Source organism: Aquarana catesbeiana, linkage group LG02 (genome assembly GCF_042186555.1).
Source record: "Aquarana catesbeiana isolate 2022-GZ linkage group LG02, ASM4218655v1, whole genome shotgun sequence".
Taxonomy (NCBI): Eukaryota; Metazoa; Chordata; class Amphibia; order Anura; family Ranidae; genus Aquarana; species Aquarana catesbeiana.
In genome coordinates this window covers 798545657-798572694 of record NC_133325.1, presented here as the reverse complement: position 1 = coordinate 798572694, position 27038 = coordinate 798545657, and the positions used below count along the sequence as shown (strand labels likewise).

The window sequence follows — 27038 nt, the reverse complement described above, 5'->3', positions numbered from 1 at the left end:
CCTGGACTGAAACGGCTTCCTCTGATTTCACCGCACACTGTGAGCTTCTCACCATGTGCATTAGAAGCTGCAGCAAGTCAGATAGCTCCCCGCCTCATTTCCTGGCTGGAGGACATCCAGCATCATCTAGCTCTATGGGTGGCTCATACCTGCCCTCTGCAGGCCACTATAATGTCTGCAGTAAGCATTGGAGTAACATTGTCCCTCCTTTCCACAGCCGGAGCCGGTTGCAATCGGAGGAGATCGTGGCGGAGTTGGTGTACAGCTTCCTCATCCCGGAGATCCAGAAGAGCGACGTCCGGGGGAGAGGTAAGTGCGCCCGGTGCAGAGTGATCAGACTGTTCATTGTAACAAGGTCATCTAATCTGCATGCTTAACCCCTTAGTATAAATTCCCCCTTCTCTCAGGACAAATCAACAACTGCCCCACCCCCCGCCCTTGAAATCTCCCCCAACTGCCCCACTCCCCCACCCTGAAATCCCCCCCAACTGCCCCACCCCCCCACCCTGAAATCCCCCCCAACTGCCCCACCCCCCCACCCTGAAATCTCCCCCAACTGCCCCACCCCCCCACCCTGAAATCCCCCCCAACTGCCCCACCCCCCCACCCTGAAATCCCCCCCACCCTGAAATCTCCCCCAACTGCCCCACCCCCCCACCCTGAAATCTCCCCCAACTGCCCTACCCCCCCACCCTGAAAACTTCCCCAACTGCCCCACCCCCCACCCTGAAATCTCCCCTCCCAGCACAAATCTTTGCACCCATCCCCCAGCACAAATGCCCCCCTCCCGCCCCCCCAAAAAAATAAAATGTTCCACAATCAACTTTATTTAAACAAATCCCCCCCCCCCCTCACCATATCACATCTTCTAGCATGAACCCCCCAAATCCCCCCTTCCAGCACAAATTCCCCCTCCAAGAACTAATACTACAACCCCCCCACCCCCACAATGTATGAGCATTCTGTGTCCGCTAAAATTCCCCCACAAAAATTGAAGCACAAATCTGCATGCTTACCCCCTAGGCACAAATCCCCCCCCCCAAAAAAAAATCACCCCTCCAAGCACAAAACTTCTTCCCCCTCAAATACACCCCCCCCCACTCTAAATCCTCCCTCCCAATTCCCCCTCCAAGCACTAATACTCCAACCCCCCCCCCACAAAAAAAAATCCTTTCCAGCACAAATATTCCCCAATCAACTAGCACAACCCCCCCCCCCCCCCCCCCCCCCAACATTTCACCTCTTCTACCGCAAACCTTCCAAATCCCCTCTCCTAGCACAAATCCACTCCTCCCATCCCCCATTCAACACAAATCCCCCCCTAAATCACCACTCCAAGCACTTCCCCTAAAATGTCCCCTCCTAGAACAATTCTTATCCCCTGCTGCCCCCCAAATTCCCCCTCCCAACACAAATACACCCCCCCCCCCCCATAGCGCCCCACCCCAGATGATCCCACAGTGTCCAGAGCAGCCGCCCCTCCTGCCCACGGAGTGTCCAGCCCTGATTGTAGCTTTGTGGCAAGTTGATAAGTTGCAGCAGGGGCTGATCTGTGTCAGACATTTGTGAACACAGCCACCCGGATTTACATGACTGTCACCTCTGAGCTGACATCTCAGTCCAGGAAGTAGATGGTGACCCTGGATGATGCCTGAACAAAGATGGTGCTGTCCTTCTGGAGTGAAAAGCATTGTGGGGGAGGAGTGCTGTCATCTCTTATTGACTTTCCTCTTTCGTTGCCCTGCAGTGAGAAGCTCGCAGCGGAGACATATTATGGCTGCCCATCGGATCATTCATGGAAATACCGAGACCTTACTGAGCGCGGAGGAGAACCAATCGCAGCCGACTACAGATGCGGAGAGAGAAGGGGAGGATCCGCAGTGACGTAACAACACCGCCGCGCTCCGCCCTCTGATCACCGGACGAAGAGAGAACACAATCCAAAGATTACAACCAATCCGCCTCATGTGACCAAATACAACACCGACCAATCAGAGGCTAGAAGACTTCCAAACTGGACTCACAAAAATAATTATGTGGGATTTGATTGGTTGCTCAGGAGGTTTTACAGAGGAGGCCCAGAGTTTGTTCTTGTATGGAATTCAAATAAACTCCGCCCAGAACTGGGATTATTATTTGTATTTATTATTTCCCCATTGTGGGCGGGGCAGAGACACAAACTACTGCAGGAAATGTCCCCATTGTGGGAGGGGCAGAGACACAAACTACTGCAGGAAATGTCCCCATTGTGGGAGGGGCAGAGACACAAACTACTGCAGGGAAATCTCCCCATTGTGGGAGGGGCAGAGACACAAACTACTGCAGGGAAATCTCCCCATTGTGGGAGGGGCAGAGACACAAACTACTGCAGGGAAATCTCCCCATTGTGGGAGGGGCAGAGACACAAACTACTGCAGGAAATGTCCCCATTGTGGGAGGGGCAGAGACACAAACTACTGCAGGAAATGTCCCCATTGTGGGAGGGGCAGAGACACAAACTACTGCAGGAAATGTCCCCATTGTGGGAGGGACAGAGACACAAACTACTGCAGGGAAATCTCCCCATTGTGGGAGGGGCAGAGACACAAACTACTGCAGGGAAATCTCCCCATTGTGGGAGGGGCAGAGACACAAACTACTGCAGGAAATCTCCCCATTGTGGGAGGGACAGAGACACAAACTACTGCAGGGAAATCTCCCCATTGTGGGAGGGGCAGAGACACAAACTACTGCAGGAAATCTCACCATTGTGGGAGGGGCAGAGACACAAACTACTGCAGGGAAATATCATAATTGTGGGAGGGGCAGAGACACAAACTACTGCAGGGAAATCTCACCATTGTGGGAGGGGCAGAGACACAAACTACTGCAGGAAATCTCACCATTGTGGGAGGGGCAGAGACACAAACTACTGCAGGGAAATATCATAATTGTGGGAGGGGCAGAGACACAAACTACTGCAGGGAAATCTCACCATTGTGGGAGGGGCAGAGACACAAAACTACTGCAGGAAATCCCCCCATTGTGGGAGGGGCAGAGACACAAAACTACTGCAGGAAATCCCCCCATTGTGGGAGGGGCAGAGACACAAAACTACTGCAGGAAATCTCCCTATTGTGGGAGGGGCAGAGACAAAACTACTGCAGGGAAATCTCATTGTAGGAGGGGCAGAGACACAAACTACTGCAGGAAATCTCCCTATTGTGGGAGGGGCAGAGACACAAACTACTGCAGGGAAATCTCCTCATTGTGGGAGGGGCAGAGACACAAACTACTGGAGGGAAATCTCATCATTGTGGGAGGGGCAGAGACACAAACTGCATCTGGATTAGGGTCAGGTATGGATCTACAGAGGGTTGTAGTACTTCTGATATAAGACTGTAGAGAGCTATGTTCCTGGGGCTGAAATTTAGAGGGTAGTACTTCCAGTTAAGTCCACAGAGGATGGTACGCCTGTATATAGCACTACAGAGGGTGGTACTCCTGTATATAGCACTACAGAGGGTGGTACTCCTGTATATAGCACTACAGGGGGTGGTACTCCTGTATATAGCACTACAGAGGGTGGTACCCCTGTATATAGCACTACAGGGGGTGGTACTCCTGTATATAGCACTACAGAGGGTGGTACTCCTGTATATAGCACTACAGAGGGTGGTACTCCTGTATATAGCACTACAGGGGGTGGTACTCCTGTATATAGCACTACAGAGGGTGGTACCCCTGTATATAGCACTACAGGGGGTGGTACTCCTGTATATAGCACTACAGAGGGTGGTACTCCTGTATATAGCACTACAGAGGGTGGTACTCCTGTATATAGCACTACAGAGGGTGGTACCCCTGTATATAGCTACAGAGGGTGGTACCCCTGTATATAGCACTACAGGGGGTGGTACTCCTGTATATAGCACTACAGAGGGTGGTACTCCTGTATATAGCACTACAGAGGGTGGTACTCCTGTATATAGCACTACAGAGGGTGGTACTCCTGTATATAGCACTACAGGGGGTGGTACTCCTGTATATAGGCACTACAGGGGGTGGTACCCCTGTATATAGCACTACAGAGGGTGGTACCCCTGTATATAGCACTACAGAGGGTGGTACCCCTGTATAAAGCACTACAGAGGGTGGTACCCCTGTATAAAGCACTACAGGGGGTGGTACCCCTGTATATAGCACTACAGGGGGTGGTACTCTTGTATATAGCAGTACAGGGGGTGGTACTCCTGTATATAGCACTACAGAGGGTGGTACTCCTGTATATAGCACTACAGAGGGTGGTACTCCTGTATATAGCACTACAGGGGGTGGTACTCCTGTATATAGCACTACAGAGGGTGGTACTCCTGTATATAGCACTACAGAGGGTGGTACGCCTGTATATAGCACTACAGGGGGTGGTACTCCTGTATATAGCACTACAGAGGGTGGTACTCCTGTATATAGCACTACAGAGGGTGGTACGCCTGTATATAGCACTACAGGGGGTGGTACTCCTGTATATCGCACTACAGGGGGTGGTACTCCTGTATAAAGCACTACAGAGGGTGGTACCCCTGTATATAGCACTACAGAGGGTGGTACGCCTGTATATAGCACTACAGAGGGTGGTACTCCTGTATATAGCACTACAGAGGGTGGTACTCCTGTATATAGCACTACAGAGGGTGGTACTCTGTATATAGCACTACAGAGGGTGGTACTCCTGTACATAGCACTACAGGGGGTGGTGGTACTCCTGTATATAGCACTACAGAAGGTGGTACTCCTGTATATAGCACTACAGAGGGTGGTACTCCTGTATATAGCAGTACAGGGGGTGGTACTCTTGTATATAGCACTACAGAGGGTGGTACCCCTGTATATAGCACTACAGGGGGTGGTACCCCTGTATATAGCACTACAGAGGGTGGTACCCCTGTATAAAGCACTACAGGGGGTGGTACTCTTGTATATAGCAGTACAGGGGGTGGTACTCCTGTATATAGCACTACAGGGGGTGGTACTCTTGTATATAGCAGTACAGGGGGTGGTACTCCTGTATATAGCACTACAGAGGGTGGTACTCCTGTATATAGCACTACAGAGGGTGGTACTCTTGTATATAGCACTACAGGGGGTGGTACCCCTTTATTTAGCACTACAGGGGGTGGTACTCTTGTATATAGCAGTACAGGGGGTGGTACTCCTGTATATAGCACTACAGAGGGTGGTACTCCTGTATATAGCACTACAGAGGGTGGTACTCCTGTATATAGCACTACAGAGGGTGGTACTTCTGTATATAGCACTACAGGGGTGGTACTCCTGTATATAGCACTACAGAGGGTGGTACCCCTGTATATAGCACTACAGAGGGTGGTACCCCTGTATATAGCACTTCAGAGGGTGGTACGCCTGTATATAGCACTACAGGGGGTGGTACTCCTGTATATAGCACTACAGGGGGTGGTACTCCTGTATATAGCACTACAGGGGGTGGTACTCCTGTATATCGCACTACAGGGGGTGGTACTCCTGTATATAGCACTACAGAGGGTGGTGCCCCTGTATATAGCACTACAGAGGGTGGTACCCCTGTATAAAGCACTACAGGGGGTGGTACTCCTGTATATAGCACTACAGGGGGTGGTACTCCTGTATATCGCACTACAGGGGGTGGTACTCCTGTATATAGCACTACAGAGGGTGGTGCCCCTGTATATAGCACTACAGAGGGTGGTACCCCTGTATAAAGCACTACAGGGGGTGGTACTCCTGTATATAGCACTACAGGGGGTGGTACTCCTGTATATAGCACTACAGGGGGTGGTACGCCTGTATATAGCACTACAGAGGGTGGTACTCCTGTATATAGCACTACAGAGGGTGGTACGCCTGTATATAGCACTACAGGGGGTGGTACTCCTGTATATAGCACTACAGAGGGTGGTACTCCTGTATATAGCACTACAGAGGGTGGTACGCCTGTATATAGCACTACAGGGGGTGGTACTCCTGTATATAGCACTACAGAGGGTGGTACTCCTGTATATAGCACTACAGAGGGTGGTACGCCTGTATATAGCACTACAGGGGGTGGTACTCCTGTATATCGCACTACAGGGGGTGGTACTCCTGTATAAAGCACTACAGAGGGTGGTACCCCTGTATATAGCACTACAGAGGGTGGTACGCCTGTATATAGCACTACAGAGGGTGGTACTCCTGTATATAGCACTACAGAGGGTGGTACTCCTGTATATAGCACTACAGAGGGTGGTACTCCTGTATATAGCACTACAGGGGGTGGTGGTACTCCTGTATATAGCACTACAGAAGGTGGTACTCCTGTATATAGCACTACAGAGGGTGGTACTCCTGTATATAGCAGTACAGGGGGTGGTACTCTTGTATATAGCACTACAGAGGGTGGTACTCCTGTATATAGCACTACAGAGGGTGGTACTCCTGTATATAGCACTACAGAGGGTGGTACTCCTGTATATAGCACTACAGGGGGTGGTACTCCTGTATATAGCAGTACAGTGGGTGGTACTCCTGTATATAGCAGTACAGGGGGTGGTACTCCTGTATATAGCACTACAGAGGGTGGTACTCCTGTATATAGCACTACAGGGGGTGGTACTCCTGTATATAGCACTACAGAGGGTGGTACTCCTGTATATAGCACTACAGAGGGTGGTACTCTTGTATATAGCACTACAGAGGGTGGTACTCCTGTATATAGCACTACAGAGGGTGGTACTCCTGTATATAGCACTACAGGGGGTGGTACTCCTGTATATAGCACTACAGAGGGTGGTACTCCTGTATATAGCACTACAGGGGGTGGTACTCCTGTATATAGCACTACAGGGGGTGGTACTCCTGTATATAGCACTACAGAGGGTGGTACTCCTGTATATAGCACTACAGAGGGTGGTACCCCTGTATATAGCACTACAGGGGGGGTACTCCTGTATATAGCACTACAGAGGGTGGTACTCCTGTATATAGCACTACGGGGGTGGTACTCCTGTATATAGCACTACAGGGGGTGGTACTCCTGTATATAGCACTACAGGGGGTGGTACTCCTGTATATAGCACTACAGGGGGTGGTACTCCTGTATATAGCACTACAGGGGGTGGTACTCCTGTATATAGCACTACGGGGGGTGGTACTCCTGTATATAGCACTACAGGGGGTGGTACTCCTGTATATAACACTACAGGGGGTGGTACTCCTGTATATAGCACTACAGAGGGTGGTACTCCTGTATATAGCACTACAGGGGGTGGTACTCCTGTATATAACACTACAGGGGGTGGTACTCCTGTATATAGCACTACAGAGGGTGGTACTCCTGTATATAGCACTACAGAGCGTGGTACTCCTGTATATAGCACTACAGGGGGTGGTACTCCTGTATATAGCACTACAGAGGGTGGTACTTCTGTATATAGCACTACAAAGGGTGGTACTCCTGTATATAGCACTACGGGGGGTGGTACTCCTGTATATAGCACTACAGAGGGTGGTACCCCTGTATATAGCACTACAGGGGGGGGGGTACTCCTGTATATAGCACTACATAGTTACATAGTTACATAGTAGGTGAGGTTGAAAAAAGACACAAGTCCATCAAGTCCAACCTATGTGTGTGATTATGTGTCAGTATTACATTACATATCCCTGTATATTGCGGTCATTCAGGTGATTATCTAATAGTTTCTTGAAGCTATCAATGCTCCCCGCTGAGACCACCGCCTGTGGAAGGGAATTCCACATCCTTACCGCTCTTACAGTAAAGAACCCTCTACGTAGTTTAAGGTTAAACCTCTTTTCTTCTAATTGTAATGAGTGGCCACGAGTCTTATTAAACTCTCTTCTGCGAAAAAGTTTTATCCCTATTGTGGGGTCACCAGTACAGTATTTGTACATTGAAATCATATCCCCTCTCAAGCGTCTCTTCTCCAGAGAGAATAAGTTCAGTGCTTGCAACCTTTCCTCATAACTAAGATCCTCCAGACCCTTTATTAGCTTTGTTGCCCTTCTTTGTACTCGCTCCATTTCCAGTACATCCCTCCTGAGGACTGGTGCCCAGAACTGGACAGCATACTCCAGGTGCGGCCGGACCAGAGTCTTGTAGAGCGGGAGAATTATCGTTTTATCTCTGCAGTTGATCTCCCTTTTAATACATGCCAATATTCTGTTTGCTTTATTAGCAGCAGCTTGGCATTGCATGCCATTGCTGAGCCTATCATCCACTAGGACCCCCAGGTCCTTTTCCATCCTAGATTCCCCCAGAGGTTCTCCCCCCAGTGTATAGATTGCATTCATATTTTTGCCACCCAAATGCATTATTTTACATTTTTCTACATTGAACCTCATTTGCCATGTAGTCGCCCACCCCATTAATTTGTTCAGGTCTTTTTGCAAGATTTCCACATCCTGCGGAGAAGTTATTGCCCTGCTTAGCTTAGTGTCGTCTGCAAATACAGAGATTGAACTGTTTATCCCATCCTCCAGATCATTTATAAACAAATTAAATAGGATTGGTCCCAGCACAGAACCCTGGGGAACCCCACTACCCACCCCTGACCATTCTGAGTACTCCCCATTTATCACCACCCTCTGAACACGCCCTTGTAGCCAGTTTTCAATCCATGTACTCACCCTATGGTCCATGCCAACGGACCCTATTTTGTACAGTAAACGTTTATGGGGAACTGTGTCAAATGCTTTTGCAAAATCCAGATACACCACGTCTACGGGCCTTCCTTTATCTAGATGGCAACTCACCTCCTCATAGAAGGTTAATAGATTGGTTTGGCAAGAACGATTCTTCATGAATCCATGCTGATTACTGCTAATGAAATCATTCTTATTACTAAAATCTTGTATATAGTCCCTTATCATCCCCTCCAAGAGTTTACATACTATTGATGTTAGGCTAACTGGTCTGTAATTCCCAGGGATGTTTTTTGGGCCCTTTTTAAATATTGGTGCTACATTGGCTTTTCTCCAATCAGCTGGTACCATTCCAGTCAATAGACTGTCTGTAAATATTAGGAACAACGGTCTGGCAATCACCTGACTGAGTTCCCTAAGTACCCTCGGATGCAAGCCATCTGGTCCCGGTGATTTATTAACGTTAAGTTTCTCAAGTCTAATTTTAATTCCGTCCTCTGTTAACCATGGAGGTGTTTCCTGTGATGTGTCATGAGGATAAACATTGCAGTTTTGGTTACTGAAGCCCCCCGATTCACTTGTGAAGACTGAGGAGAAGAATAAATTCAATACCTTTGCCATCTCCCCATCCTTTGTAACCAGATGTCCTTCCTCATTCTTTATGGGGCCAATATGGTCTGTCCTCCCTTTTTTACTGTTTACATACTTAAAGAATTTCTTGGGATTTCTTTTGCTCTCCTCCGCTATGTGTCTTTCATGTTCTATCTTAGCCATCCTAATTGCACCCTTACATTTCTTATTGCATTCTTTATAAATTCTGAATGCTGAGGATGATCCCTCAACCTTGTATTTTTTGAAGGCCTTCTCCTTTGCTTTTATATGCATTTTTACATTGGAGTTAAGCCATCCAGGATGTTTGTTCGCTCTTTTAAATTTATTACCCAATGGGATACATTGGCTAATGCCCTTATTTAATATGTTCTTAAAGCAAACCCATCTCTCCTCCGTATTCTTTGTTCCTAATATTTTATCCCAATTTATGCCTTTTAGCAAGGTTTGTAGTTTAGGGAAGTTGGCTCTTTTGAAATTCAGTGTCTTTGTGTTCCCTTCATGTTTCCTATTTGTGTGATTTATACTGAAACTAATTGACCTGTGATCGCTGTTACCTAAATTGCCCCGTATTACCACATCTGTTATCAGGTCTGTATTGTTGGTAATCAGTAGATCTAGTAATGTTTTATTTCTAGTTGGTGCGTCTACCATCTGACCCATAAAATTGTCCTGCAAGACACTAAGGAACTGGCGAGCCTTAAATGAATGCGCGGTTCCCTCCGCCCAGTCTATGTCTGGATAATTAAAATCACCCATTATGATAACACTTCCCATCCTTGCTGCTAATCCAATTTGTGATAGGAGATCCGTCTCCACTTCCTCCCTCAGGTTTGGGGGCCTATAGCATACTCCCAGTATTATTTTCCCCTTAGCTTCATCCCTTTGGAGCTCTACCCATAAAGATTCCACTTCCTCCCTAGCCCCCTCAGTGATGTCATCTCTCACACTCACTTGTACATTATTCTTGATATATAGGCATACCCCTCCCCCTTTTTTACCTTCTCTATCCTTGCGGTATAGGGTATACCCTTGAATGTTTGCCAGCCAATCATGAGAGCTATTGAACCAGGTCTCTGAAATTCCCACAAAATCCAAATCCTCCTTGTACAACAGTATCTCTAGTTCACCCATCTTGTCCGCCATGCTCCTGGCATTGGTGAACATGCCACATAGTTTAGACTGGTCGCATATTGTCCTCGTATTGGGTGTTTCAAGATTGCAACTAGGACTTGCTACTATACTCACCTTGTGTTTTTGTGCTTTGGTTAACCTACCACTAATGCCCCCAATACTACCCTCTGGAATATCTTCCGCGCTGGCTATCACTGTCTCTGGACAGAAGGTGGTACTCCTGCATATAGCACTACGGGGGTGGTACTCCTGTATATAGCACTACAGAGGGGGGTACTCCTGTATATAGCACTACGGGGGTGGTACTCCTGTATATAGCACTACATGGGTTGGTACTCCTGTATAGGGATGAGCTTCGTGTTCGAGTCGAACCCATGTTCGACTCGAACATCGGCTGTTCGATCGTTCGCCGAATTGCGAACGTTATGGGCCGTTCGCGCTAAATTCGTGTGGCGCGTCACGGCCCATAATTCACTGCGGCATCGCAGTGCATTGCTGGCTGATGATTGGCCAAGCATGCACTATGACCCGCATGCTTGGCCAATCACAGCGCTGTCAGTAGAGAGAGCTGTAATTGGCCAAAGCCAGGGTGGCTTTGGCCAATTACGGCTCAGGGCATTTAGTACACACCCCACACTATATAAGGCCGCCTGCACGGCGGCCCTGTGTAGTGTGTGTTCCGGTGTGCTGAGAGATAGAGAGAGAGAGAGACAGTGTCATTTGATTTGAGTTAGATAGATTAGGCAGAACAGTCAGTCAGTTAGCTGCACTTACAGTGTATTGTGTATATATATGCATCCCAGGTGTTGCATATATATATATACACTGTATTCAGTTTAGCTAGATCCGTTCCTGTTATCTTCTATCTAGACTATTTACATTTAATGCAGTGCGTCCTGCTCACAGTGTTCAGCTAGATCCGTTCCTGTTATCTTCTAGACTATTTACATTTAGTGCAGTGCGTCCTGCTCACAGTGTTCAGCTAGATCCGTTCCTGCTATTTACATTTAGTGCAGTGCGTCCTGCTCACAGTGTTCAGCTAGATCCGTTCCTGTTAAATTCCTACTGACCGGCAGGCTTGTCTGGTTACAGTATATAAAGCTACCTGAAGAAAATTACAGGTGTTCTATTTGATCCTATTAGTACCACGGTCAGGCAGCTAGACTATTTACATTTAGTACAGTGTGTCCTGCTCACAGTGTTCAGCTAGATCCGTTCCTGTTATCTTCCTACTGACAGGCAGGCTTGTCTGGTTACAGTATATAAAGCTACCTGAAGAAAATTACAGGTGTTCTATTTGATCCTATTAGTACCACGGTCAGGCAGCTAGACTATTTACATTTAGTACAGTGCGTCCTGCTCACAGTGTACAGCTAGATCCGTTCCTGTTATCTTCCTACTGACAGGCAGGCTTGTCTGGTTACAGTATATAAAGCTACCTGAAGAAAATTACAGGTGTTCTATTTGATCCTATTAGTACCACGGTCAGGCAGCTAGACTATTTACATTTAGTACAGTGCGTCCTGCTCACAGTGTTCAGCTAGATCCGTTCCTGTTATCTTCCTACTGACAGGCAGGCTTGTCTGGTTACAGTATATAAAGCTACTTGAAGAAAATTACAGGTGTTCTATCCCAGCTTAGTGCAGCTACAGGCCATTAGTATGTCTGGAAGGCCAAGAAGGAGAGGCAGACAGTCACAAGCCAATAAGAGAGGGCAAGCAGGCTCTGTGTCTAGTGCTGGTCGTGGAGACGGTGCATCCTCATCAGCACGTGGCCATGGGACACGCTTGGCCTTTTTTTCGGCAGCTGGCCATGTTGAGCCGCAACATGCGGAAGACTTGGTCGAGTGGATGACCAAGCCGTCCTCATCCTCCTCATCCTCTCTCACCCATGCCCAGGGTGCTTTGTCTGGCAAAGCAGCGGCCTCTTCCCTCAGCTCAATGTCATCAGTGACTCCTTCCCTAGCTCCACCATGTCCTCATGAGGATTCCCTCGAACTGTTTGACCACAGTGTTGGGTACATGCTCCAGGAGGATGCCCAGCGTTTGGAAGGCTCTGATGACGATACTGAGCTCGATGAAGGCAGTAACATGAGCGCGGACAGAGGGGGTGCCCAAGAAGGACAGCAATCTGGCAGTCATGCTCCCCCTGCTGCAGCATACTGCCAGGTTTGCTCCAGTGATGAGGAGGGAGGGGATGATGAGGTCACTGACTCAACGTGGGTGCCTGATAGGAGAGAGGAGGAGGAGGAGGAGGAGGAGGAGGAGGAGGAGGAGGCGGCAGCACATCACCAACGAGGCAGGATGCCCTCCAGGGGCCAGCCTAAGGGCAGCACATTGACTGCATCACACCCCAAAGCTCCACATGTGCAGGGCGCTGCAGTCTCTGCGCGTTATTCAAAAAGTTCTTTGGTGTGGGCCTTTTTTGAGACGAGTGCATCAGATCGCACCGCTGCTATTTGCAACATATGTCTCAAGCATATCTCGCGTGGCCAAAATATCTCCCGCTTGGGTACCACATGCTTGACCAGACATATGTTGACCTGCCATGCAGTTCGTTGGCAAGCGTATCTAAAAGACCCACACCAAAGAACAAAGAGGATCTCTCCTTGCTCCTCATCAGCTGAGATTTCCAACCCCACTAGACCTTCAGTCCTCTCTGAGACCTGCAGTGAGAGGAATGAAGGTGTAGAATTAGGTGTGTCACAGCCAAGTACTTGTGGGCAATCTGCTTTTGGTACACCGACGTCAGATTGTACCAGGCAAATTTCCCTGCCCCAGCTGCTGCACCGCCGAAAGAAGTTTGCTCCCAGCCATCCACATGCCCAGCGGTTGAATGCTAGCTTGGCAAAATTGCTAGCACTTCAACTGCTGCCTTTTCAGTTGGTAGACTCTGCCCCCTTCCGTGAGTTTGTGGAATGTGCGGTTCCTCAGTGGCAGGTACCCAAACGCCACTTTTTCTCACGGAAGGCGATTCCGGCTCTCTACCGGCATGTGGAAGGCAATGTCCATGCCTCGCTGGACAGGGCGGTCAGCGGTAAGGTGCATATTACCGCTGACTCATGGTCCAGCAGGCATGGACAGGGACGTTACCTAAGTTTCACGGCGCATTGGGTGACTCTGCTGGCAGCTGGGAAGGATGCAGGACAAGGTGCAGTAGTGTTGGAGGTTGTTCCGCCACCACGCCTCCAAAATGCTGATTGTGACACACCTCTCTCCTCCACCCCCTCCTCTTCTTCTTCCTCCATGGCCTCTTCCTCGGAACCAGCGGTGCTCCGTAGGCGTTCAAGGGGCTACGCAAGTACGCAGGCCAAAAGATGCCATGCGGTGCTTGAGCTGGTGTGCTTGGGGGACAGGAGCCACACTGGGGCAGAGGTTCTGTCAGCTCTGCAGGGGCAGGTTCAGAGGTGGTTGACGCCACGCCAACTTAAGGCAGGAATGGTGGTTTGCGACAATGGCACCAACCTCCTCTCTGCCCTCCGACAGGGACAAATGACCCATGTGCCCTGTTTGGCTCACGTCCTTAACTTGGTGGTGCAGCGGTTCTTGGGCAGGTACCCGGGCTTACAGGATGTCCTGAGGCAGGCCAGGAAAGTCTGTGTGCATTTCCGCCGGTCATATAATGCCAGTGCTCGGCTGACGGACCTCCAAAAGGAGTTTAACCTGCCCAAGAACCGCCTAATCTGTGACATGCCCACCAGGTGGAACTCAACGTTGGCCATGCTGCAGCGGCTGCACACGCAGCAGAGGGCCATCAATGAGTACCTGTGCGACTATGGCACCAGGACAGGGTCAGGGGAGCTTGGTTTTTTTTCCCCACGCCAGTGGGCCATGATCAGGGATGCATGCACTGTCCTGTCACCATTCGAGGAGGCCACGAGGATGGTGAGCAGTGACAGTGCATGCATCAGTGACACTGTCCCCCTTGTCCACCTGTTGGAGCACACGCTGCGTGGAATAATGGACAGGGCACTTGAGGCAGAACAGAGGCAGGAAGAGGAGGACTTCCTTAGCTCTCAAGGCCCCCTTTATCCAGACAGTGTTCCTGCGTGCCCGCCGATCACACAGGAAGAGGACGAGGAGGAAGAGGAGGAGGAGGAAGATTGTGTCAGTATGGAGGTGGAGCCTGGCACTCAGCATCAGCAGCAGTCTTTAAGGGATCAGTCCCAAGAAACACATGGACTTGTACGTGGCTGGGAGGAGGTGGCTGCGGACCATGTCGTTCTTAGTGACCCAGAGGACTCCGGACCGAATGCCTCAGCAAACCTACGCTGCATGGCCTCCCTGATCCTGCAAAGCCTGCGTAAGGATCCTCGTATTCGTGGTATCAAGGAGAAGGACCAATACTGGCTGGCAACCCTCCTTGATCCACGTTACAAGGGTAAGGTTGCGGACCTTATCTTGCCATCGCAGAGGGAGCAGAGGATGAAACATCTTCGGGAGGCCTTGCAGAAAGGTCTGTGCAACGCGTTCCCAGAGACTGGGAGGTTACAAACTCCTGTTTCTGGACAACGTGTTGCTGAGGCTTCGGTCAGTCAAAGAAGGAGCGGTGGAGAAGGTGGCCGTCTGACCGATGCGTTCAGACAATTTTTTGGTCCGCAGCCCCAAGGTATGATCGGTTCCAGCAACCATCGCCAGCGTCTGTTTTACATGGTGCAGGAATACCTAGGGGCAAGATCAGACTTGGACACCTTTCCCACCGAAAATCCTCTGGGTTACTGGGTCTTGAGGATGGATCACTGGCCAGAGCTTGCACAGTATGCAATTGAGCTACTGGCCTGTCCTGCATCCAGCGTTCTTTCGGAACGCACATTCAGTGCTGCTGGAGGCGTGGTAACCGATCACAGGGTGCGTCTGTCCACCGACTCGGTCGATCGGCTGACCTTCATAAAAATGAATGAGTCTTGGATCACCACCAGCTACCAAGCACCTGATGCTGATGTAACCGAATAATTTTTTTTGAAATCTCAGATCCCTTCAAAGACTGCCTATGCTGATGCTGAGTGACTATCCCTGAGTAATTATCCTCTTCCTCCTCAATCATCACGCTGATAGCTTGTAAGAACATTTTTGGTTCTGGGCGCCACCACCAGTGCCTAAGGCCCAATTTTTCAGCCCCTGTCTAACAGGGGCGTGTAATTACAATTTTTGATGCAATACTTTGCAGCAGGGCTCGTTCCTGCGTTCCAACTAGAGTGTCTGTGAGGGGTTGCAGTGTTGTGGCACCAGCACCAGTGCCTAAGGCCCAATTTTTCTGCCCCTGTCTAACAGGGGCGTGTAATTACAATTTTTGAAGCAATAATTTGCAGCAGGGCTCGTTCCTGCGTTCCAACTAGAGTGTCTGTGAGGGGTTGCAGTGTTGTGGCACCAGCACCAGTGCCTAAGGCCTAATTTTTCAGCTGCTGTTCAACAGGGGCATGTAATTACAATTCTTGATCTAATATTTCACAGCAGGGCCCTGTGAGGGCTTACAGTGTTGTGGCCACAGCAACACCTAAGGCCCAAATTTCTGCTGAGTATATAGGGCAGGACCCTACTTTCAAACATCTAACTTACAAACGACTCCTACTTGCAAACGGAAGGAGACAACAGGAAGTGAGATGAAATCTACCCCTAGGAAGGGAAATTCTCTCCTGTAAGAGTTAATATGGGAAAACAAGTTCTCCTTTCCACTGATGCTTTCCAATCCTTGTTCCACAAAAAAACCCAAATTTTCAAAAAACATTTTTCATTGGGACAAAAAAGTGAGGTGAAATCTTCTGAAGAGGAGGAAAGACAGCAAAACAAATGTCACAGGGGTGATAACCCTTCCCTATGTTTTCCAAAAAGCTTAGAAAAGATTTTTTGGCTGGAGCTAAACACGTTAAAAATGTTCAAAATTACAAACAGATTCTACTTAACAACAAACCTACAGTCCCTGTCTTGTTTGCACCGCCTGTATACTGCTGTTCAGAGTATATAGGGCCTGGTGGCCCCACACCTTTCCTTATTTTAATTTGGGTGCGGGGTTCCCCTTAATATCCATACAAGACCCAAAGGGACTGGTAATGGACTGGGGGGTACCCATGCCGTTTGTCTCACTGATTTTCATCCATATTGCCATGACCCGACATGACATTAAACCCGCAAGCAGTTTTAAATGAGATTTTTTCCTTTAAAAATGACATTTGGTGCAGGGACTGTTCTAAACATGGGAAACACGCGTCACTTTACAGGCATACTATAGACACCCCCCAGGTACGATATTTAAAGGAATATTTCACTTTTTTTTTTTTACTTTAAGCATCATTAAAATCACTGCTCCCGAAAAAACGGCCGTTTTTAAAAGTTTTTTTTGCATTGATACATGTCCCCTGGGGTAGGACCCGGGTCCCCAAACCCTTTTTAGGACAATACCATGCAAATTAGCCTTTAAAATGAGCACTTTTGATTTCGAACGTTCGAGTCCCATAGACGTCAATGGGGTTCTAACGTTCGTGCGAACTTTCGGTCCGTTCGCGGGTTCTGGTGCGAACCGAACCGGGGGGTGTTCGGCTCATCCCTACTCCTGTATATAGCACTACAGGGGGTGGTACTCCTGTATATAGCACTACAGGGGGTGGTACCCCTGTTTATAGCACTACAGGGGGTGGTACTCCTGTATATAGCACAACGGGGGGTGGTACTCCTGTATATAGCACTACAGGGGTGGTACTCCTGTATATAGCACTACAGAGTGTGGTACTCCTGTATATAGCACTACAGGGGGTGGTACTCCTGTATATAGCACTACAGGGGGTGGTACTCCTGTATATAGCACTACAGAGTGTGGTACTCCTGTATATAGCACTACAGGGGGTGGTACTCCTGTATATAGCACTACAGGGGGTGGTACTCCTGTATATAGCACTACAGGGGGTGGTACTCCTGTATATAGCACTACAGGGGGTGGTACTCCTGTATATCGCACTACAGGGGGTGGTACTCCTGTATATAGCACTACAGAGGGTGGTGCCCCTGTATATAGCACTACAGAGGGTGGTACCCCTGTATAAAGCACTACAGGGGGTGGCACTCCTGTATATAGCACTACAGGGGGTGGTACTCCTGTATATAGCACTACAGGGGGTGGTACGCCTGTATATAGCACTACAGAGGGTGGTACTCCTGTATATAGCACTACAGAGGGTGGTACGCCTGTATATAGCACTACAGGGGGTGGTACTCCTGTATATAGCACTACAGAGGGTGGTACTCCTGTATATAGCACTACAGAGGGTGGTACGCCTGTATATAGCACTACAGGGGGTGGTACTCCTGTATATAGCACTACAGGGGGTGGTACTCCTGTATATCGCACTACAGAGGGTGGTACCCCTGTATAAAGCACTACAGAGGGTGGTACCCCTGTATATAGCACTACAGAGGGTGGTACGCCTGTATATAGCACTACAGAGGGTGGTACTCCTGTATATAGCACTACAGAGGGTGGTACTCCTGTATATAGCACTACAGAGGGTGGTACTCCTGTATATAGCACTACAGGGGGTGGTGGTACTCCTGTATATAGCACTACAGAAGGTGGTACTCCTGTATATAGCACTACAGAGGGTGGTACTCCTCTATATAGCAGTACAGGGGGTGGTACTGTTGTATATAGCACTACAGAGGGTGGTACTCCTGTATATAGCACTACAGAGGGTGGTACTCCTGTATATAGCACTACAGGGGGTGGTACTCCTGTATATAGCACTACAGGGGGTGGTACTCCTGTATATAGCAGTACAGTGGGTGGTACTCCTGTATATAGCAGTACAGGGGGTGGTACTCCTGTATATAGCACTACAGAGGGTGGTGCCCCTGTATATAGCACTACAGAGGGTGGTACCCCTGTATAAAGCACTACAGAGGGTGGTACTCTTGTATATAGCACTACAGAGGGTGGTACGCCTGTATATAGCACTACAGGGGGTGGTACTCCTGTATATAGCACTACAGGGGGTGGTACTCCTGTATATCGCACTACAGGGGGTGGTACTCCTGTATAAAGCACTACAGAGGGTGGTACCCCTGTATATAGCACTACAGAGGGTGGTACGCCTGTATATAGCACTACAGAGGGTGGTACTCCTGTATATAGCACTACAGAGGGTGGTACTCCTGTATATAGCACTACAGAGGGTGGTACTCCTGTATATAGCACTACAGGGGGTGGTGGTACTCCTGTATATAGCACTACAGAAGGTAGTACTCCTGTATATAGCACTACAGAGGGTGGTACTCCTGTATATAGCAGTACAGGGGGTGGTACTGTTGTATATAGCACTACAGAGGGTGGTACTCCTGTATATAGCACTACAGAGGGTGGTACTCCTGTATATAGCACTACAGAGGGTGGTACTCCTGTATATAGCACTACAGAGGGTGGTACTCCTGTATATAGCAGTACAGGGGGTGGTACTCCTGTATATAGCAGTACAGTGGGTGGTACTCCTGTATATAGCACTACAGAGGGTGGTACTCCTGTATATAGCACTACAGAGGGTGGTACTCCTGTATATAACACTACAGGGGGTGGTACTCCTGTATATAGCACTACAGAGGGTGGTACTCCTGTATATAGCACTACAGAGGGTGGTACTCCTGTATATAGCACTACAGGGGGTGGTGGTACTCCTGTATATAGCACTACAGAGAGTGGTACTCCTGTATATAGCACTACAGAGGGTGGTACTCCTGTATATAACACTACAGGGGGTGGTACTCCTGTATATAGCACTACAGGGGGTGGTACTCCTGTATATAGCACTACAGAGGGTGGTACTCCTGTATATAGCACTACAGAGGGTGGTACTCTTGTATATAGCACTACGGAGGGTGGTACTCCTGTATATAGCACTACAGGGAGTGGTACTCCTGTATATAGCACTACAGAGGGTGGTACTCCTGTATATAGCACTACAGGGGGTGGTACTCCTGTATATAGCACTACAGAGGGTGGTACTCCTGTATATAGCACTACAGAGGGTGGTACCCCTGTATATAGCACTACAGGGGGGGTACTCCTGTATATAGAACTACAGAGGGTGGTACTCCTGTATATAGCACTACGGGGGTAGTACTCCTGTATATAGCACTACAGGGGGTGGTACTTCTGTATATAGCACTACAGGGGGTGGTACTCCTGTATATAGCACTACAGGGGGTGGTACTCCTGTATATAGCGCTACAGGGGGTGGTACTCCTGTATATAGCACTACAGGGGGTGGTACTCCTGTATATAGCACTACAGAGGGTGGTACTCCTGTATATAGCACTACAGAGGGTGGTACTCCTGTATATAGCACTACAGGGGGTGGTACTCCTGTATATAGCACTACAGAGGGTGGTACTTCTGTATATAGCACTACAGAGGGTGGTACTCCTGTATATAGCACTACAGAGGGTGGTACTCCTGTATATAGCACTACAGAGGGTGGTACTCTTGTATATAGCACTACGGAGGGTGGTACTCCTGTATATAGCACTACAGGGAGTGGTACTCCTGTATATAGCACTACAGAGGGTGGTACTCCTGTATATAGCACTACAGGGGGTGGTACTCCTGTATATAGCACTACAGAGGGTGGTACTCCTGTATATAGCACTACAGAGGGTGATAACCCTGTATATAGCACTACAGGGGGGGTACTCCTGTATATAGCACTACGGGGGTGGTACTCCTGTATATAGCACTACAGGGGGTGGTACTTCTGTATATAGCACTACAGGGGGTGGTACTTCTGTATATAGCACTACAGGGGGTGGTACTCCTGTATATAGCACTACAGGGGGTGGTACTCCTGTATATAGCACTACAGGGGGTGGTACTCCTGTATATAGCACTACAGAGGGTGGTACTCCTGTATATAGCACTACAGAGGGTGGTACTCCTGTATATAGCACTACAGGGGGTGGTACTCCTGTATATAGCACTACAGAGGGTGGTACTTCTGTATATAGCACTACAGAGGGTGGTACTCCTGTATATAGCACTACAGGGGGTGGTACTCCTGTATATAGCACTACAGAGGGTGGTACTTCTGTATATAGCACTACAGAGCGTGGTACTCCTGTATATAGCACTACAGGGGGTGGTACTCCTGTATATAGCACTACAGAGGGTTGTACTTCTGTATATAGCACTACAAAGGGTGGTACTCCTGTATATAGCACTACAGGGGGTGGTACTCCTGTATATAGCACTACAGAGGGTGGTACCCCTGTATATAGCACTACAGGGGGGTGTACTCCTGTATATAGCACTACAGAGGGGGGTACTCCTGTATATAGCACTACAGAAGGTGGTACTCCTGTATATAGCACTAGGGGGGTGGTACTCCTGTATATAGCACTACAGAGCGTGGTACTCCTGCATATAGCACTACGGGGGTGGTACTCCTGTATATAGCACTACAGGGGTTGGTACTCCTGTATATAGCACTACAGGGGGTGGTACTCCTGTATATAGCACTACGGGGGGTGGTACTCCTGTATATAGCACTACGGGGGGTGGTACTCTTGTATATAGCACTACAGGGGTTGGTACTCCTGTATATAGCACTACAGGGGGTGGTACTCCTGTATATAGCACTACAGAAGGTGGTACTCCTGCATATAGCACTACGGGGGTGGTACTCCTGTATATAGCACTACAGAGGGGGGTACTCCTGTATATAGCACTATGGGGGTGGTACTCCTGTATATAGCACTACAGAGGGTGGTACTCCTGTATATAGCACTACAGAGGGTGGTACTCCTGTATATAGCACTATGGGGGGTGGTACTCCTGTATATAGCACTACGGGGGGGGGTACTCCTGTATATAGCACTACGGGGGGTGGTACTCTTGTATATAGCACTACAGGGGGTGGTACTCCTGTATATAGCACTACAGAGTGTGGTACTCCTGTATATAGCACTACAGGGGGTGGTACTCCTGTATATAGCACTACAGGGGGTGGTACTCCTGTATATAGCACTACAGGGGGTGGTACTCCTGTATATAGCACTACGGGGGGTGGTACTCCTGTATATAGCACTACAGGGGGTGGTACTCCTGTATATAGCACTACAGAAGGTGGTACTCCTGCATATAGCACTACAGAGGGTGGTACTCCTGTATATAGCACTACGGGGGGATGGTACTCTTGTATATAGCACTACAGGGGGTGGTACTCCTGTATATAGCACTACAGGGGGTGGTACTCCTGTATATAGCACTACAGGGGGTGGTACTCCTGTATATAGCACTACAGGGGGTGGTACTCCTGTATATAGCACTACAGGGGGTGGTACTCCTGTATATAGCACTACAGGGGGTGGTACTCCTGTATATAGCACTACAGGGGGTGGTACATCTGGTACCAAAGGCGGTTATCTTTGGACTCCTATCCCTGGTTAGTAAATCTGGTCACCCATTACATGGAGGACGGGTTTATGACACACACAGTATAGTGATCATCCTCCCCCGCTCTCTGTGTCTCATTACTCTCCATTATTTCCCAATGTTTCATCTCACATCCACTTCACTCCAATCACTTCCATCATCTCTAACAGTCAGTAATGGGGGGAAATCATCCACCATTATGGAGGAGAAGAGATCCCGGAATCCTGTTATTGTGTGCTATGATCGGCGTCTCTGTGCCTATAATATCTACAACTGTATATTTTATATTTTCTCATATATATATATATATATATATATATATATATATATATATATATATATATAGACCCTTCGATACTCCTGGTGCCTAGTAGGGGGTGTCTGCAAGGCTTATGTATCACTGACCCCCCTACACAAGTAAATGGTCACCCCCCCCCACCTGGAGAACTCCAAAACTGTGAAGAACGGGAACACTGACAATAATCATAACAAAAATGGGACAACTGCTAATAAAAATCATAATAGCAATACTACTGCTACTACTTTTACTACTACAGTGCTACCAATAATAATAAAATGAATAACAACAACAATACTACTATTATTAATAATAAAACATTAGCAACAATAATACTGCTAACAATAATAATAACAACAACAATCATACTACTACTAATAATAACAACAATACTACTACTACTACTACTACTAATAATAATAATAGCATTAATGCTTATAATAATAATAATAGCAACAATATTACTACTAATAATAATAATATTAATATTAGCAACACTACTACTACTACTAATAATAATAGTAACAATACTTCTTCTACTGCTTATAATAATGGCAATACTACTACTAACAATATTACTAATAACAACAACAATACTTTTACTACTAATAATAAACAACAATACTACTAATAACAACAACACTTCGACTACTACTAATAACAATAATAATAATAGCAAAAATATTACTACTAATAATAATAATAATAACACTGCTAATAATAATAACAACAACAATACTTGTACTACTACTTCTAATAATAACAGCCACAACAATACTACTACTACTACTACCAATAATAACAACAACAACAATACTACTACTAATTATAATAATAATAATAACAACATTACTACTAATAATAATAACAACAACAACAATGCTTCTACTACTACTACTGCTACTAATACTAATAATAATAGCAACAATATTACTACTACTAATAACACCAACACTTCTACTACTAATAATAATAGTAACAACAATGCTACTACTAAAAATAATAATAACAACAACATTACTTCTGCTACTAATAATATTAATAATAGCAACAATACTACTAATAATAATAACAACACTTCTACTACTACTAATACTAATAATAGTAACAATACTTCTTCTACTACTTATAATAATGGCAATACTACTACTAACAATATTACTAATAACAACAACAATACTTTTACTACTACTAATAATAATAAACAACAATACTACTAATAACAACAACACTTCGACTACTACTAAGAACAATAATAATAATAATAGCAAAAATATTACTACTAATAATAATAACACTGCTAATAATAATAATAACAACAATACTACTACTAATAATAATACTAATAATTATAATAATAATAATAATAATAATAATAATAATAACAATACTAGTATTCCTGCGACTAGTCATAATATATTATTATTATTTTCATGTACATTATATGTAAATGTGTAATAGTTTTCTTTCTGCTGAATTGTCACTTTTTCTGCTGACACTCCTCCACATTTCCATGCATTCTCCTGCACAGCAAGTGACACTGGAGGACGTCCACTTCCAGCATCATCCAGGGGTCTCAAACTGGCGGCCCTCCAGCTGTTGCGAAACTACAAGTCCCATCATGCCTCTGCCTGTGGGAGTCATGATTGTAACTGTCAGCATTGCAATGCCTCATGGGAATTGTAGTTTCTCAACAGCTGGAGGGCCGCCAGTTTGAGACCCCTAAGCCCTTTCCTCCCCAACCTAACGGTCTCTGGCCCACCACTGTGATCTTATAGATTTCAGATCATTCCATCATCGGGGGCTCGGGATCACATGTGGGCGTTACCTAATGTGACCTGCCTAGGAACGCCCACTCCTCCAGACTACTATCCACCTATCCAGGTGTTTTGATATTTGCATAACTCCTCCCACTGCTTGTATCAGGACTGAGAGCTCTTGAGAGGAGTCCTGAGGCCGGGGGCTGGGATGTTTTCAAAGAAGCTATGTACAGCCCCCCTGCCGGCCCCTCCCACCGGCCACGATGATCTGCCTGCACTGCATAGAGAAGCGCAGAGACCCAGTGATGAGATCAGTGGGTCTAAAATAAAATATATAATGAAAACAGAAAGGTTTTATTAAAAGATTTTCAGTAGCATGATGATGGGGGCAGGAAGGGGGTGGGGGGGGTTGATCAGGGAAATCAATCTATAGGTAGATTAAACGTCACGAGTGATTGAACTCTGACGGCAGCAAAGAGATACAAAACAATCGATCTGACGCAGTCGGCGCTCTGGAAATATTCCCGGACTTCGTAGACGTGTTTTATGATGTTGTGCAGATATAAGAGGCTCCTCGCTGAGTCAGACGATGGAATGCTGGGATGTATTTTTGAACACAAAGTCGCACGGCGTTCTGATTGCGAGGAATTTGTGGTGAGATGAGAGCCGCCCACGGCGCAGCTCCCGGGTGCCCGTTATAGAGGGATGTGGGGGCTGGGTATGGCGGAGATACAGAGCGGTGCTCTGAGCTTTTCCCGGAATAGACCTTTATTCTGCACTGCGTGTGATAAACGTATCAGAGATCGAACGATCGCAGGCTGCGAGGATCGCTCCAAAGTATGTCTGTTCTTCCTGAACCCCTCCCCCCTCCTTAGATGTATATCTACCTCCATCACATGTCTACAGACACACTACAAGAGACAGTCAGAGACTGCAGACATAATACAAGAGATGATCAGAGACTGCAGACATCATACAGGAGATGATCAGAGACTGCAGACATAGTACAGGAGATGATCAGAGACTGCAGACATAGTACAGGAGATGATCAGAGACTGCAGACATAATACAGGAGATGATCAGAGACTGCAGACATAATACAGGAGATGATCAGAGACTGCAGACATAATACAGGAGATGATCAGAGACTGCAGACATAATACAGGAGATGATCAGAGACTGCAGACATAATACAGGAGATGATCAGAGACTGCAGACATAATACAAGAGATGATCAGAGACTGCAGACATCATACAGGAGATGATCAGAGACTGCAGACATCATACAGGAGATGATCAGAGACTGCAGACATGATACAAGAGATGGTCAGAGACTGCAGACATATTACAGGAGATGATCAGAGACTGCAGACATATTACAGGAGATGATCAGAGACTGCAGACATAGTACAGGAGATGATCAGAGACTGCAGATATAATACAGGAGATGATCAGAGACTGCAGATATAATACAAGAGATGATCAGAGACTGCAGACATCATACAGGAGATGATCAGAGACTGCAGACATAGTATGGGAGATGATCAGAGACTGCAGACATACTACAGGAGATGGTCAGAGACTGCAGAGATGATACAGGAGATGATCAGAGACTGCAGACATAGTACAGGAGATGATCAGAGACTGCAGACATAGTACAGGAGATGATCAGAGACTGCAGACATAGTACAGGAGATGGTCAGAGACTGCAGACATAGTACAGGAGATGATCAGAGACTGCAGACATGATACAGGAGATGATCAGAGACTGCAGACATACTACAGGAGATGATCAGAGACTGCAGACATGATACAGTGACAGTGAGTCTGGCCAGTCAGGGCCTATTTTAAGGAAGGGGCCTGGTGCTGCAGCTCCAATAGCCCCTATGTTAATCCAGCCCTGCTCCTAGGCATCCAATAGGAGCACCTGTCCTTTCAGCCAATAGGGTGATGGGTATCAGACCCGCTTCTCGATTGGCCAGGAGGAGGATCAGTGTTTCAATAGTGAATATTCATTCGCTGTTGTAACACTTGGGTGTGCTCCAGACACAATGCTCTGTGCCAAGATCCCACCCTATTTTGAAGCCTATTAGAGCCTCTGGCTCTTACCAGGTGCCTCAAACCCCCCCCCTGTAATTAATGGGCCCAGCATCCTGAAAGCGGCCAGACGCATGAATAGGGGGTGGCAGTGTCCTGTCAAAATGCTCCCAGTGACACCAATGATGGGGCACTATTCCTCCCACTGATACCAATGATGGGGCACTATTCCTCCCACTGCTACCAATGATGGGGCACTATTCCTCCCAGTGATACCAATGATGGGGCACTATTCCTCCCACTGACACCAATGATGGGGCACTATTCCTCCCACTGACACCAATGATTGGACACTATTCCTCCCAGTGACACCAATGATGGGGCACTATTCCTCCCACTGACACCAATGATTGGACACTATTCCTCCCAGTGACACCAATGATGGGACACTATTCTTCCCACTTATACCAATGATGGGACACTATTCCTCACACTTATACCAATGATGGGACACTATTCCTCCCACTGACACCAATGATGGGGCACCAGGGGCGTTGCTAGGTCTACAAAAGATCTGGGGCTAGAGCCCATAGCAGCGTAGTAAAGAAAGTCATACGCTTGGGCGGGCATACACATGTATATACAGTAATATACGTGTGGGTGTATATATCCCCAGAGAGCCCCCCCTTACATCAGGGTCCCCAGAGAGCCTCCTCCTTACATCAGAGTCCTCAGAGAGCCTCCCCCTTCCATCAGGGTACCCAGAGGGCCCCCCCACTTACATCAGGGTTCCCAGAGAGGCCCCCTTACATTAGTGTCCCCAGAGAGCCTCCCCCTTAAATCTGGGTCCCTAGAGAGCCTAGGCCTTAAAATCAGGGTCCCAAGAGAGCCTCTCTCTTACATCAGGGTCCCCAGAGAGCCCCCCACTTACATAAGGGTCCCCAGAGAGCCCCCCACTTACATAAGGGTCCCCAGAGAGCCTCCCCTCCCCTTGGGGACCCCTGCAGAGACTCGGGGCTATTGGCCTCAGATTCGGGGCTATAGCCCCAAAAGCCACCCCCTAGCAACGCCCCTGTGGGGCACTATTCCTCCCACTGACACGAATGATGGGG

General features: G+C 47.6%; 1 protein-coding gene across 1 annotated transcript in view; it reads left to right on the top strand.

Annotated features, from left to right (window-relative positions):
- CFAP91 (cilia and flagella associated protein 91) overlaps positions 1-2087 on the top strand; it is a 57579-nt gene extending 55492 nt beyond the window's left edge. Inside the window, 2 exon segments of the mRNA XM_073617515.1 lie at positions 218-309; positions 1748-2087. Coding sequence (XP_073473616.1) covers positions 218-309; positions 1748-1884 — 229 coding nt within the window. The 3' untranslated portion in view covers positions 1885-2087.
- The last annotated feature ends 24951 nt before the right edge of the window (positions 2088-27038 follow it).